The following is a 14,268-nucleotide window of genomic DNA, read 5'->3' as shown; positions in this document are numbered from 1 at the left end:
GGCCTTCGCTTATTCTCTGACTTTTCTCACGCAGAGTGGAAGGAGCCATTCTCTGTCCTCCCAAGCGAAGTTTCTTTCCAGTGCCACGGAGCGGATAGCCAAACGAGTGAGATGTACCCAGGCGGGGTTGCTGGTCTCAGTTTAGATCTGAAGGAGAATGACTACGAGTCCCACGCCTTGAACTTGCTGGCTGATCTGGCTCTGGGATCTTGTATTCCTTCGTTTATACCCAAGGACAGCGGGATGGTCGCTGTGTCCTGCAGCCCCTCCAGCGACTCTGCAAAGGAGCAGCAGAATTATCACAAGCATAAATCCTTACGTGTTGCTTCTGACCATGAATACCACAGGGTAGACAAGCTTGCAAAGGGAGCCACCTCTCCTAGCAAAGCATCACCGAACCAGAAGCTTCCTCCTGCTGAAAAAATAGACTTAAATGACTTGGCCTCTATTCCCAGGGAGAAAAGCCCTGGGATTTTTAGCAAGAAGAACAGTGTGAGCCCTAGCCCTGCAAAACCCCACGTGTTGCCTCTGAGAGAGACTCAAGAAGCTGCCGAGGTGAACAAGCACTCCTTCATTTCCGCTGAGCACTCATATGCCTCGCAGATGCCTGAGCACTCAAAGAAACACATGTATCCCAGAGGTGCCCCCTACCCTGGACCAGCACCCTCCAGAAACGGGACCAGGAATGCCCGAGCAGGACCCCTGGTTGGGAAAGTCCTGCCTTTCCGTCACCAGCAGTACAGCACCCACCACCAGCGGCCCTTTGAGGCTGTGACAAGGCGCAGGAGCAGCCTGCTCTCCCCCAGGCTGAAGGATGACTTCACTAAGTCCCACACAGTGAACATCTGCGGCGAGTCCGTGAAGGTGACGTGCCATTGGGAAGCAGAGTATCTCTTCAATTTGGACAGCAGGTACACCAACGATGCCCTGGAGAAAACCGTCATCCGCGCCCTGCATGGGTAAGTCAGTCTGGAAGGCCATCTGCAGGGGACATCTCTTGCTGGACGTCTGGAGCGCTTTTGGAAGGGATGTTCTTTGCTATTTTTGCTTTGCTTTGCATGATAATTGCCTTTTTCCCCATGCTCAGATGCCCAGTTTTGCTGTGTTAAAGCTGGTGGGTCTTCCCTACAGAGAAGGACTTGGGGATACTGGTGGGTAATAATTGGATATGACCCGGCAATGTCCACTTGCAGCCCAGAAAGCCAACCGTGTCCTGGGCTGCATCAGCAGCAGCGTGACCAGCAGGTTGAGGGAGGGGATTCTGCCCCTCTGCTCCCCTCTGGTGAGACCCCCCTGCAGTGCTGCGTCCAGCTCGGGGGTCCCCAGGACAAGAAGGACATGGAGCTGTTGGAGAGAGTCCAGAGGAGGCCACAGAGATGATCTGAGGGCTGGAGCAGCTCTGCTGTGGAGACAGGCTGAGAGAGTTGGGGTTGTTCAGCCTGGAGAAGAGAAGGCTCCGGGGAGTCTTTATTGTGGCCTTTTGATATATAAAGGGGGCTTATAGGAAAGACAGAGAAAGACTTCTACCAGGGCCTGTAGTGACAGGACTGGGCAACAGTTTTAAACTGAAAGAGGGCAGGTTTAGACTGGATGTAAGGAAGAAGTGTTTTATGAGGGTGCTGAGGCCCTGGCAGAGGTTCCCCAGAGAAGCTGTGGCTGCCCCTGGCTCCCTGGCAGTGTTCAAGGCCAGGTTGGATGGGGCTTTGGGCAACCTGGGCTAGTGGAGGGTGTCCCTGCCCATGGCAGGGGGTTTTTGGATTAGATGACCTCAAAAGATCCCTTCCAACCCAAACCATTCCATAATTCCATGATTCCCATGGCTCTGCAGCTAGAATTGGTACCTAAAGCCATGAACAGAAGTCCTCCTTTGCAGTTGTGAGTTTCTCTTTTTTTTTTTCAACAAGCTGGAAACTGCATCAAGCAATCTGTGAGAGCAGCTGAGCATTTGCAGCTCTCCTGCATTGGGCCTTAGCCCTGTGGGAGAACCCAGTTACCTTGTGCTAGTCAACCAGAGGGAGGATGAAGATGTTTCAGGCTGTGTTTGCTTTTCCTTCCAGGCCCTGGGACCCTGATCTGCCCGACGACGTGGAAGAGATGAAGCCTATACTTCATATGTGGGTGGCTCTCTTCTACAGCAAACCCAGCAAACTCCTGAGCAGCACGAGGAAGGTGGTGGAGCACAGCAACCCCGAGAAGTACGTCTCAATAAACAGCACTGGGGACTTTCTTGAGCTGAGTGATGATGGTGAGGACTTTTTTGGGTTGGAGACGTGCCCTGCAGATTCTAGGTCAGACCCTGACCAGACTCCCAGCAGCTCTCTGGATCGCAGCACACATTACCGGGGACCTCTCCGCCCAGAGAAGAACTCTGCCGACTCTCAGACTGATGCTGATGGCACTCCTGGTGTTGTCGATAGTACGGTATCGTCTTCTTCAGGGGAGCTGCCCTGTGAGGAGGAGGAGCCTTCCTCCACAAGCTGTCCCGAGAGCCTTCCCCTTGCTGAACATGCTGATGAGAGCCTGGCTGTGAAGGACAGGCAGCTGGCAGTCGTTCCTGACGAGCGTGTCCGTGACGTCTCGACCATCCCTGCGGTAAGAGCTAGGGGTTTAGGCAACACAGGGGACACGATGCATTTTGCACTTAGAGGAGTAGGGTCTTCTGAGAGGAGTGGAGCAGACATGCTTCTGGGCTCTCTTAGAGCCAGGTAGTGGGGGTCCCCAGAGCAGCACAGGGAAATGTCCCCTAGCATTTAGCTGCCCCAAGTGACTGCCACACAGACATGCTCAGAGTCACCATAAAAAAGAAGCTTTCAGGCCTCAGTCCGGGTTTGGATGTTCTCTTGGACTGAGCTGGCATCTCTGGGCTGTGGCACGAGCCTATCTATCGGGAGCAGGGCCTCAACATGGATGCTTTCCGAGGGGGAGGAATCCCAAAGAACTAGAGCAATTAAAGTGTTGAGCTTGGCCTCTGTTCGTGGTTTCAGCTGCAAGCTGTGTGAGCTCAGACAAAGTCTCAGTCCTGCGCTTAACTGCGGGAGGAGAGGAACCACAAACTCCCCAGACAAGAATTCAAAAGCTTGCCTGTCTCCTGTGGGCAACTGGATTTGCCTGCCCATGGTCACAGCAGCCCAGACGTGTCAGGGGACACGGCACGGCCTTTCCTCCGTGGGTTTGGGAAAGCTGAGGTTTGCTGGCCTAGAGGTTTCCCCCCTAGAGATGGCAGTGCAGTGCTTTGCAAAATTTCCCTCGCCCGTCTGGTGAAGTTAGTTAATATTCCATTCTGGGGTAGGGTTTTTTAAATTATTTTTTACAGTTTCTACAGTCTGCAGATGGTCAGGAGTGGAGGTACTTGGGTAAATATAAAACATGGATGTCTGCCCATGTTTTTCAAGCCTGAATTCTTGAACCAAAATAATTCCTTTAAAACTTATCTCTGAACGAATGGGCAGCTGCCATAGGGCTGCAGCTGTTTTGCATGAAGGAATAAATATCCCAGTGGTTTTCACCACCTGGGTTTAGTGGTGTGAAGTGGGCAGAAGTGTTTTGGGAGGAAATGCGGACTTATTTTAGAGACAAGCTCAAACTAATCTCCCCAGTCGCTGTTGGGATGGTTGTACTCACAAAGTTTGAGCATTTAAAATACCCATGTTCTCCCACACGAGCGTCTCAGCTCCTGCATTTGCCTCCTTTGAAATTTAACCTCTGAATTGTGTTGTTTCAGGAGGAGCCGCCCAAGGAGGGACTGCCAGACCCTACGATTGCCCCCAGCCCTTCCGATGAGCTCGGCGATGCCGGCAAGCCCCCAGCTGCGCTGAGCAGGGACGACCTATGCAGCCAAGCCCTGAATTCCAGCACAGCTCCCTGGAGCGATGCACCGAGTGCGCTGTGTGGACGTGGAGAGCAGCAAGAGAACGGGTGGGCAGCAGCGTCAGGGAGCGGCCCTGGCCCTCCCAAGGACAGGGAGAGCGTGGGAGACACTGAGCACTGCACGGAGCTTGAGGATGGCAGCTGGGCCACCAGAGACAGATGGCAACGTGCCTGTGATTCGATGCTCTTAGAAGTGAGTCCCAAAAGCGCAAAGCCTGATGGAGCCAGTGGGAAAGGGAAGGAATCACAAAACCCCTACAGACGTTCAGAAAAAGAGGAGGAAGAGGTGAAGGAGGAAAAAAAAGAGAAGTATTCTGAATATGAAAGCACAGTCCTGAGGCCTGTTAATTTAGCGTTTTCTGAAAGCGATGATGCCAACATGGAGCATGAACACAGCAAGCAGAAGCCAGTGAATTCAGCATGTCCAAAGGACTTTGGCGTTCCTGGAGAGGGCCCTGTGCCCAGCCCCACTGCTTTAACATCACCCTGCCCAGGCAGATCAATGCTGGTGCTCTCAGATGGGACTGGGACTGGGACTGGCCCTCCAGGGCTTCCTGGTGAGATGGTACCGAGCCTGGACATGCTGCAAGAGCCCTGGGAGGCTCTGCTTCCCCCAGATGCAGAGATGAACGGTGTTGGTTTGGCACACGCAGACAGTCCGGACGATGTGGGGTCACCGCGTGACAGTGGGTTGATGCTGCCGTTACCGTCTGATCCAAGCCTTGTCTGCAGGGCACAGCCAGACGGCGTTGCAGGCAACATGGGACTTGCCGGAGAGACGCTTGGGGACAGCTTGGAGGGGAAAGACAAGGATCGTGCGCCCTCTGCAGAAACATGGGCGCCTGCTCGGAGCAAAGCTGCTGGCAGAGCTGGCCTGGAGTCACCGTGCAGCCAGGGACTGTCACTAACCTTGTCCCCTGACTCCAGCTCTGTCTGCCTGACATCTCTTGATGGAGCAACAGATCCTGGGGCTGCTCCAGAGGACCAGGAGGCCGTGGCAAGCATCCAATCTCCATCACAGAGCGACCTGGGAGGGAGCAGCTGCTTTTCCCAAAGGTGCGGAGGCAACATTTATGCTGACCTCGCTTTGCTGAGCACTGGCGAATCAAATCAAGAAGGGAACAAGGTTTTGGTGGATGAACAGCGTAGCAGCCCTTCTGCCAACCAGACAGATGTGCTGGATGAATCCTTGGGAGCGGGTGATAGCCAGGGCTTTGCCTTCGTCTGTATGGCCTTAGCAGGTGACTCTGAAGCCGGGGAGAGTGATGATGTGTGCCTCGGTGCAGAGGAGTCCCCCAAGAGCGATGAAACGAACACGGGGACGGTGACCAACCCACCACAGGAGCCAGAGACCTCTCTTCATGACCTGCTGGAATCAGAGCCCTCCTCCTCGGTGAAAGATGGGGTGTCTGCCATGAAGGAGCACCCCAGGCAGCAGCAGAGCTCCTCAAACAGCCTGTCCCCACCTGCCTGCGGAGGCTCAGCTCCTGCTTCTCCCCCCCAGCAGATCCCTCTCCCCTGTGGCGGAGACGCAGACCCCCCCCACCATTTGTTAGAGCAAAGCAAGCGGGACCCAGTCCTGTGCCAACACGGGAAGTCCTGCGAGCAAGTGGGTGCCGCAGAGGTGAGTGTGGCTACCGAGAGCCCAGACGGTTCCTTAAAGCCCAGATGTGCAGAAGAGGTGAAAAAAGACACGGGTCTGTGCTATGCAGAGAGCTCCCCCGTGGATGTGCTTGTGCCAGGTGACCCGGGATCGATGCCTTCTTCTCCTCTGCATGGTCGCAAGGCAGGTCTGCACAGCACTGAGCCGGACTCAGTCCTTGGTGTGCACCCCAAGACGCTCTCTCCCGGCACGAGTCTGGCTCCAGATGCTGCCCGATGGTCCTGCTGTGTGGGCACCTGCCCCAGGTGTGCCAGCCCCAGGGATCAAGCAGTGGATGTGGTAGGGAGCCACGAGAAGGAACTTATGCTGCCCAAGGATTTGGAAGGAGGAAGCAGCATCCTTCTTGCCAGTCCTGTATCTTTTTCAGCAGGGGAGTTGCTCGTGCCACTGTGTGGGCTCCAGTCTGCGTGCAACCAGGGTGAGCGTGAGGCCGAGGGATCCGACGCTTTCGCTGATCTGCACCGTGCCAGCATGGAGGTGGGAGAGGGAGAAATCCCCGCTCTCCCCTTCCCGATGCTGCCGTTACGTGCACGCAGGGGAATCTCTGGAGAGAGCCTGGAGCTTAGTGACACTGAGGATATTTCAGACATGCTCCCGAGGGCAAAGCAGCTCCCCAGCAGAGACAGATGCATGGGCTTGACCTTTGAAGATCTGTTTGAGTCTTTCTCTAGCGACTCAGACCAGGAGTATTTTGGGGGGACAGCACAGTCCCTGCTCACAGCCAGGGGTTCCCATAGCACGAGATCCATGGTTGCTGCAGGCACAAGGACTAACTGCGACTCCTCTTCCACCAGCTCAGCGCACACGGAGGGGCGCAGCGAGGACTGGGGCTCCCTGGGTGTGGAGGGGGGCTGCTCGCAGGCTGACCTCAGTTGGCCGATCGGCCTGGGGGGAACTAGCAGCGGGCACGTTCCACCATACGTCAGTATTAGGGACAACCAGGGGATCGCCAAGGACTACCGGAACATCGTGGTCACCAAAAAGTGTCAGGAAAGAATGGGAAATTTGTGGCCTTTGAAGAGGCGCAGCCGCTGTGCACAGCAGTCTCACTTGTTACAGTCACTGAGGAGGACTTGGAGGGGTTTCGAGGAAATCACCCAGCACACTTTGAACATGGAGTGTCTCCGTTTCCATTATAAGCTAAAACAAATTCTAAGGAGCAGGAAACCATCCTTTTCTACCTCCAAAAGCATCTTTCCAAAAGACTTTTCTCCCCAGGCGATGTCTGAGACATCGCCTGTGCAAGAAGCTCCCGTCCCGCTCTCGCTGCAGAGCAGGAGCCCTTTGCAGGTGACAATCCTGCCCTCCGACACATGGCCGAGCGGGCTCGGCTGGCACCAGCGAAGCAGGTGGCATGGGAACCCCTGTACCCCGTGGCAGCACACCCTCTGCGACGAGAGGAGCAGGGCCAGATCCCAAACCCCGAGCCAGCGCTTTGCGCCTCCCTTCCACCTCAGCAAGCTCAAATACATTGATAAGCTAAAGGACTCGCAGGGGGACATCGCCATCATCCTTGATGAGTACGCCGAGTTGAACAGGGTGATGCTGAGCCAGGCTGATGCAGAGAGCAAGGGCGGAGGGACAGACCCGGCGCACGGGGAGGCCGTGAGCGAGTGGACGTGCGCGTCCCTCCCCGGGAAGATGGCCGGCGTCGAGGAGATGATTGCAGACCTCTGCAGCACGCTGCGTTTCTGCCTGCACAGCGTGGCCGAGGAGGCCTGTGGCCGCCCTGGCATGTTCTACCTGGTGGTGACAGGCGAGGACCCTTTCTTTGCAAGAGTGAAGGTAACGATGGTCCTGCCAACGCGGATGGGGACGGGTGGCCCTGGGGTGACAGCTGAGGGCAGCAGCAGCAGGCACAGGGCAAGGTTGGTCAACCCAGCGCAAGTGACGTTTGGTTCCCTTGAGCCAGGAGCCACCTCTGCCATTTCATCTCGGTTCCCACCGCCAGAAATTAGGATCACAGTATCATTTAGGTTGGAAAAGACCTTTAAGATCGTTGAGTCCAACCTCACACTGCCCAGCCCACCACTAAACCACGTCCCTAAGCACCACATCTACACCTCTTTTAAACACCTCCAGGGTTGGTGTCTCAACCACTTCCCTGGGCAGCCTGTTCCAGTGCTTGACAACCCTTTTGGTGAAGAAATTTTTCCTGATATCCAATCTAAACCTCCCCGGCACAACTTGAGGCCATTTCCCTTTGTCCTATCACTTGAACATTCCCCAGGCCACAGCAGATCAGAGTTGATGCAGGAGCAGCCCAAACTCAAACCCCCCCCCCAAGATGGCTTTTGCTTGAGCTCTCTTTAAAGCGTTGGAAACTCGGGGAGGGTGATTGCATGGAAGGATTTGCTGCTCCGAAATAGCAAGGAGGCCTGATTCATAGTACGATGAAATGCTCGAGGGCGTTTTCTAAACCTGGACATGCAGTGACTTTGACAGACAGACACCGTAGGCTGCCCTTGACACCGAGGTGCCCTGGTTGGGGTGGCAGTCTCGTTCCTCTCTCCTTGTCCCCAGGAACGTGTGTGCCGGGAGCATGGCACCGCTGCTGTAAAGATATGCTCCATGCAAACCTTCTCACACAATTTCTGTTTCAGACCTTGCTGAAGAAAGACGGCCGCGTGGAGATCGAACCTCTGAGCTTCTGCGAAGCAAAGCACTCGGACGCTGACAGGTTGCTTGTCGTCATCAGGAATGAGGACATTTTCTCACACATCCACAATGTAAGGCCCGAGTCCGTCCTTTGTTTCTACCAGCATCATTCCTGAATATCAGGATCCGCTTTAAAGATTTTAAATTTTACATTGTATGTCGCTGTAGATTTGTCAGTCTCTGCAGATGCACTGTTCTCTCCACAGTGCTTCATGAAGAGCTGTTAAAAACAAATATCTCAAAAAACATGAAGCCTGTCAGTTCTGCTTGTCTTCTGTCTCCGTTTGTGATCGCTGAATAACATCACTTGGAGTAGCCCAGCTCAAAGTAATCAGGCCAGGCTTATTTTCTGTAACAACGGAGCAGTTCAGCCAGGCTTTGGCTCGTGGGCTCCAGTGAATATTGCAGCAGACTGACGCTCCTCAGACTCCCTGTATTGCTGTCCACGGCTTTGCCGTTGGGCTGCGGAGACACGAGTGTTGGGGTGACGCAGACCGAGGATGGGGTGGGTCCTCCGGGTCTCCCAGGAGCGGGTGTGAGTTGCAGAGAAGTGCAAACGCTGTTGAAACGCAGCTGCGTTTCAAGCGTCTCTGTCTCGAGCAGGTCCCGTGCTTGCTGAAGCTAAAGCACTGTCCGAACGTGATGTTCGCCGGACTGGACAGCCCCGAAGATATAACAGGTCACACGTACCAGGAGCTGTTTCATACCGGTGGCTTCGTGGTGTCGGACGATGAGGTGTTGGAAACGGTAACGCTGGGTGAGTCTCGCTGCGGCCTCTCGCTTGGATGCAGACACACAGTGTCGGCTCCCGGCCTTGTCCTCTGGTTTGCCGACACCTTCCAAAAACTTGCCCTTGGCTTCCTCTGGCTCCTGCTTTAGCGAGGACAATTCTTTCCCTCTCTTTGACACCTCAGACCCCATCTGGATTGTGGGTCCAGGTCAGGGCTCCCCAAAGCGTCTTAAGTACAGTGACCAAGGTGGCCAGGGGCTGGAGCAGGGGTTGTACAAGGCCATTGAGCCTGGAGAAGGGAGGGCAGAGCGGAGACCTTGCTCCTGTCTTCGGCTCCCTAGTAGGAAGGGGCAGAGAAAACGGAGCCACACTCCTCCTGGAAATGCGCAGTGATGGGACAAGAGGTGATGGGGACAAGTTGCTTTTATCCTATTAGATATTAAGAGGGAAAAAAATTGCACAGCAAACGTGTCCAAACACCAAGACAGGCTGTGAATCTTCATCCTTGGAGATATTCAAACCTCACGTAGACAAAGCCCTGAGCAACCTCAGGTGGCCCAACTTTGAGCAGGGGTTGGGCCAGAGACACCCAGGGACCCTTTCCACCCTTGGTTACCCTCTGGCTCTTGCTCTCTCCCCAGGCCAACTGAAAGAGGTGGTGAAGGTGCTGGAGAAGCTGAACAGAAGCGGGAGGTGGAAGTGGCTCCTTCACTACAAGGAGAGCAAGAAGCTCAGAGAAGACGCCAGGTAACAGCTCCGCGGTGGCAGCCCCTTCGTCCCTGCTGTCCTCATCACCGCAGCAAGGACGAACCCACCGTGGTGGAGGGCGGCGTCTTGTTCAGTGCGGGGACACAGGGCAAGTTTGGGGCCTCTGGTTGGGATTTGGCCTATTACAAGCTGAATTTGAAAATTTTTGTTTAAATAAGAACTTTTCTTATCAGTGAGAGACCTTGTGCCTCAAGTCTGGAATTGCCGGAGGTCAGCATTCGCGCGCTAGCAAGTAAAGTGCGATAGATTATTTTTTTTTTTTTTGTGCTTATACGAGATGGAGCAGCAGGACATGGGACCTGGAGAGGATCAGATGGCCTGAAACGTTGCGTCTTGCACGTGATCCCGGATGAGGCAGAGCTCTGGCAGCTGCTTCGTGCACCCCGCTGTATCTCCATAAGGCCGTTCCCCCCCCCCTCTTTTTTGGCAGAGATGCCCTCTGTGAGCGTTGCAGCCTGCAAGGGGCTGGAGGAGAGGAACAGATTTCCTTTGAGGAGCTGCACGCTCTCTTCGCTGTTTCTGTTTCTGTCTCATCAACGTGTGAGATTTGGGGGAGTGACGAGGAGCTCTGAGTTTGTAATGTGGAGAGGAACCAGGGTGTCGGGGGGAGTGCGTAAAATCAAACCCTGCTGGGAAAAGCAGAAATTCTCCTGTCGGTATTTGCTACGTATTTTAAGTTATTTGCAACAGTGTGTATTTAAATGATGCAATTTGAAAAAGAAAAGACAACAAATATTGTCTATTGAAATGTCCTGCTTTTATTGTGTTTAAAGTCAGAGGGGAATGTTTTTATCAGGCAGGCTGCCTTTGTTAGCACCAGGACAGCTTTCTAGTAACGACCTGCCAACAGAGATGAAACTGGTCTTTTCTGTCTGAGCAGAAAACTCTACAACAAATGGGGAGAGGTCTCAAATCCTCTCCACGCTCAGCCGTTACAGTGATAGCACACAGTAATCCTTCTGAAGACCTGGTTCGTCAGTCCATGAGTGGTGAGATGTCACAGAAACTCAGGGTTGGGTATTTCATCGCAGTCTATGAGATGAGGACTCAACCTTGTGGAGCGGATGATGCTGAGGAGCGTTTACTTTGTGCTCCATCAATGGCACTCACATGGCATCACTTGACTCCTTTGTGGTGGGATAATGAGCCGCAGTCTGTTGGCGCTGCCTCGAGCAAGGCGTCATTTTGTTTTCCGGCTGCATGAAGTGACGCTCCTGCCGGCTCCATTTAGTGCGAGGTAGCAAGCGTAAAAGCAGCCGTGAGGCTGGAAGAAGCACACGTGGGGGAAAGGCAGGTCACAGATTCACAGAATCACAGAATCCCAGTCTGGTAGGGGTTGGCAGGGACCTCTGGAGATCATCTCATCCAACCCCCTGCTAAAGCAGGATCACCCAGAGCAGGTCGCACAGGATCACGTCCAGGCGGGTTTGGAATCTCTCCGGAGAAGGAGACTCCACAACCTCTCTGGGCAGCCTGTCCCAGGGCTCAGTCACCCTCAGAGGGAAGAAGTTTTTCCTCATGTTGAGGTGGAACTTCCTGTGTTCCAGTTTGTGCCCGTTGCCCCTTGTCCTGTCGCTGGGCACCACTGAGAAGAGTCTGGCCCCATCCTGCTGACCCCCACCCTTTAGATATTGATAAGCATTGATCAGATCCCCTCTCAGCCTTCTCTTCTCCAGACTAACCAGCCCCAGGTCTCTCAGCCTTTCCTCATACGAGAGATGCTCCAGCCCCCTCCTCATCCTCGCAGCCCTCGGCTGGACTCTCCCCAGTAGTTCCCAGTCTGTCTGGAACTGGGGAGCCCAGCACTGGACGCAGAACTCCAGCTGTGGCCTCACCAGGGCAGAGCAGAGGGGGAGGAGAACCTCCCTCGACCTGCTGGCCACGCTGTTCTTAATGCACCCCAGGGTGCACCCCAGGGTGTATTAGGTCCCATCGTACCCGCTCGTTCCCTGGGAGGGTACACAGGGGTGAAACCCTTCGCCGCTTCACCTTGCCCCTCTCCCGGCAGGGTGGACGCCAACGCCCGCAAGAAGCACTTGATCCTGAAATCGTGTCAAGGCACCGATCTCATCGAGGTGCTGCACTACCACGCCTGCGACTTCGGGTCGGCCCCCAAAGCCGAGTACGTCAAGTGCTTGTTGAACCTGCAGGTTCAGCGCGTCAGCACCAGGTTCGCTGTGTATCTCACAGGTAAGGACGGGCTCCGGGCGCTGCCCTGCGCTGGTGCCCTCAACCCCCACAAACACGGGCTGAAATTGGCCTGGGAGGCTGTGGAGGAGGGACCCAGAAACGCTCCGTTTGCTCCCATTTCCGCTAGAATCACAGGTAGAGTGGCCAGTGATTCATTGTGAGTCAGTGCAGTAAAAGGCAAAATGAGCAGGGGTGGTTTTTTTTTTTGGTTGTCGTTGTTTGGTTGGGGTTTTTTTGAGAGGTCTGCTAAATTCTGGCAGTTTTTTGAGCCTGTGGATGGCTTTTACATCACACTCTAATTCTGGCCTTGCTGGGCTGAGGCGGTTTATTTGCAAAGCGGCACTGTTAATCTGCTCGCATTTGCAAAATGGAATAACTGCAGTGGGATTTGGGGATATTTTCTGTGGGTTTCAGAACAATTTCCTTCACTTGTTCGAATTACGGTGCCACTCCTTCCTTTGCAGAAAAGCCCAGCGGCAGCAGGGAGGCCCTTGAAAGCAAAGGAATCCTCGTAGCTGATGTCAAAACCTTCCTTGGGACTGTGGAGAAAGCGGCTGCTCCGTTTAGAAGAAGCTACTGGTAAGGGGAGGGAGCTTGGGATCGACCCCCCCTTCTCCTCCAAAAACGCCGAGAGCAGTTCCCGAGTTGGCTGCAGGGTGGCAAAGCTGTGCCTGGCCCTGCCGGCAACGGGAAACGGAACAGCGCTTCTCTTGGGGCAGCTCTGCGAGACGTCGGTGCTGCCGGAGCGAGGAGGGGAACGGAGCAGTAACCCGTGCCACGTCTCTGTGTTGCAGGTGACGAAGCGAAGCCACGGCACGGCTCCTCCCCGGGCCCCGCAGCACCGGTTTGGGGCATCCTGGTCCTCCGCGGGACGACCCCGGTGCCCAGTGGGAGCTGTGCGGGGAGAGGCGGCAGGGGAAGGGTGGTTCTAGTTCTGTATATAGAAATTATTTAAAGATGGTTAATGCAAATCCTCACAGGGATTTACTCCCTGCCACCAAGTTGCATATAGGACAGAGGTTACTTTAACATGATGCAGTTTTAAGTTATTGGAGTGTTTTCAGGTGATTAGTGCATTGGAAAAAAAAAAATAGGAAACTAAAAATAAAAAAACCAGCCGTTTACTTGAACGTTAGGAACGAGTCCACAATAATAAATGCATTTTTCCACATGGCTGTAGCTATACATACTGTACGCAAGACGCACACGTTAGCTGCTGGGGGTGGCTGTAGATTTTAAACGGGCGGCAGCAGCCATTGCCCGCCTGTCGGCAAGCCTGCAGCCACCCGCCCCACACTACATTTCAATTCACCCCCCCCCCCACCCATCGCCTCTTGGTACCGTTTCACTGCTGGGACTCGAGCACATTCCAGCACGTGGAAGTCTTGTCACTAGCCGGACAACAGGTACAAGAACAAACAGCTCTTATTTATGGTAGCTCAAACATATGCTGGGAAGAAAATGTCGTGTTAAAGATGTTTCTAAGATCCCCTATCTATGGATGTGGACGACACAGTTGTCTTTTTTTTTTTTTTTTTTTTTTAAATAAAAGGATGCAAGATGTTATATACGGGATGACTTTGTATAGCGTTTCATAAAACAAAACCTCTGGGGTTGGGTCTCCTGCACAGCACCCAGCCTCTCCTGTCCCCAAGGGAGAGGTGTACCGAGAGCCGGAGGAATAACCGGCTTACAGCAGAGGAGGGTAACCAAAGCATTGAGGGGAAGGAGCTCGTTTGGTGGCCGTGAGCACTTGAAGCAACTCAAGAGAGGAAGCGCAGGGCAAGGGAGAAGTTGGCCAGGCAGCACTACGCACCTCACTCCAGCAGCACAGGGAAGGCGGTTCCTGGAACTGGCCCCCCGGGGAGAGGAAGTGCCAAAAGCCCCTAAACCCTGGGAGGGAGGAAGGGAAGGGGCGGCCGTGGCCGGGTTTAGCGCAGCCCCGCTTTGCAAATGAGATGCGGTCAAAGATCCGGTTCCTCTTCAGCAGCGGCATGAGGGCAACACAGCTACGGCCGAGGGGCAGGAGGAATCTTCACCAGCCGCCCTACCTGGCTGCACGCAGCAGCTGAGGGCAGGACAAAGCTGGTCCGAGGCATTTCTCTCATTTTTCCCGGCACGCAGCATTGCCGCACATAAACACAAGCCCCGCTCCTTGCTCTACTCCTGCCGCCCGACAGCAGGATTCAGGCTGCGAGATCGGAGCCAGGGGCTGAATAAGGCTCATTTCTTATTGAGAAAGCGATGAATGCCCCGTACAGGAGCCATAAGAGCAAGAATGATTTACTACTGCTTCAAGCGAGTGCTATTTCTGGGTGTAGGCACCAGGGGGTGGCTGCAGGGAGCGAACGCGCTTGCGCCTACCCACGGAGACGAGCCTTGTGCCGCTGCA

At 54.5% G+C, this 14,268-nt stretch overlaps 1 protein-coding gene across 5 annotated transcripts in view; it reads left to right on the top strand.

The window, feature by feature from the left end:
* The window catches only part of TASOR2 (transcription activation suppressor family member 2), a 44,671-nt gene extending 31,257 nt beyond the window's left edge, over positions 1–13,414 (top strand). For 4 of the 5 annotated variants that reach the window (XM_075754922.1, XM_075755091.1, XM_075755261.1 and 1 more), the window contains 9 exons: positions 35–959; positions 2,058–2,592; positions 3,722–7,315; positions 8,134–8,259; positions 8,792–8,945; positions 9,560–9,665; positions 11,695–11,876; positions 12,341–12,455; positions 12,671–13,414. In XM_075754922.1, coding sequence (XP_075611037.1) covers positions 35–959; positions 2,058–2,592; positions 3,722–7,315; positions 8,134–8,259; positions 8,792–8,945; positions 9,560–9,665; positions 11,695–11,876; positions 12,341–12,455; positions 12,671–12,674 — 5,741 coding nt within the window. In that variant the 3' untranslated portion in view covers positions 12,675–13,414. Of the gene's footprint in view, positions 1–34; positions 960–2,057; positions 2,593–3,721; positions 7,316–8,133; positions 8,260–8,791; positions 8,946–9,559; positions 9,666–11,694; positions 11,877–12,340; positions 12,460–12,670 lie in introns of those variants that run through there. The other variant, XM_075755008.1, reaches the window with a different exon arrangement.
* The last annotated feature ends 854 nt before the right edge of the window (positions 13,415–14,268 follow it).

This window comes from Balearica regulorum, chromosome 1 (assembly GCF_011004875.1).
Source record: "Balearica regulorum gibbericeps isolate bBalReg1 chromosome 1, bBalReg1.pri, whole genome shotgun sequence".
Classification (NCBI taxonomy): Eukaryota; Metazoa; Chordata; class Aves; order Gruiformes; family Gruidae; genus Balearica; species Balearica regulorum.
Note: the sequence above shows the minus strand (reverse complement) of the source record. Positions and strands in the feature narration are given on the sequence as shown.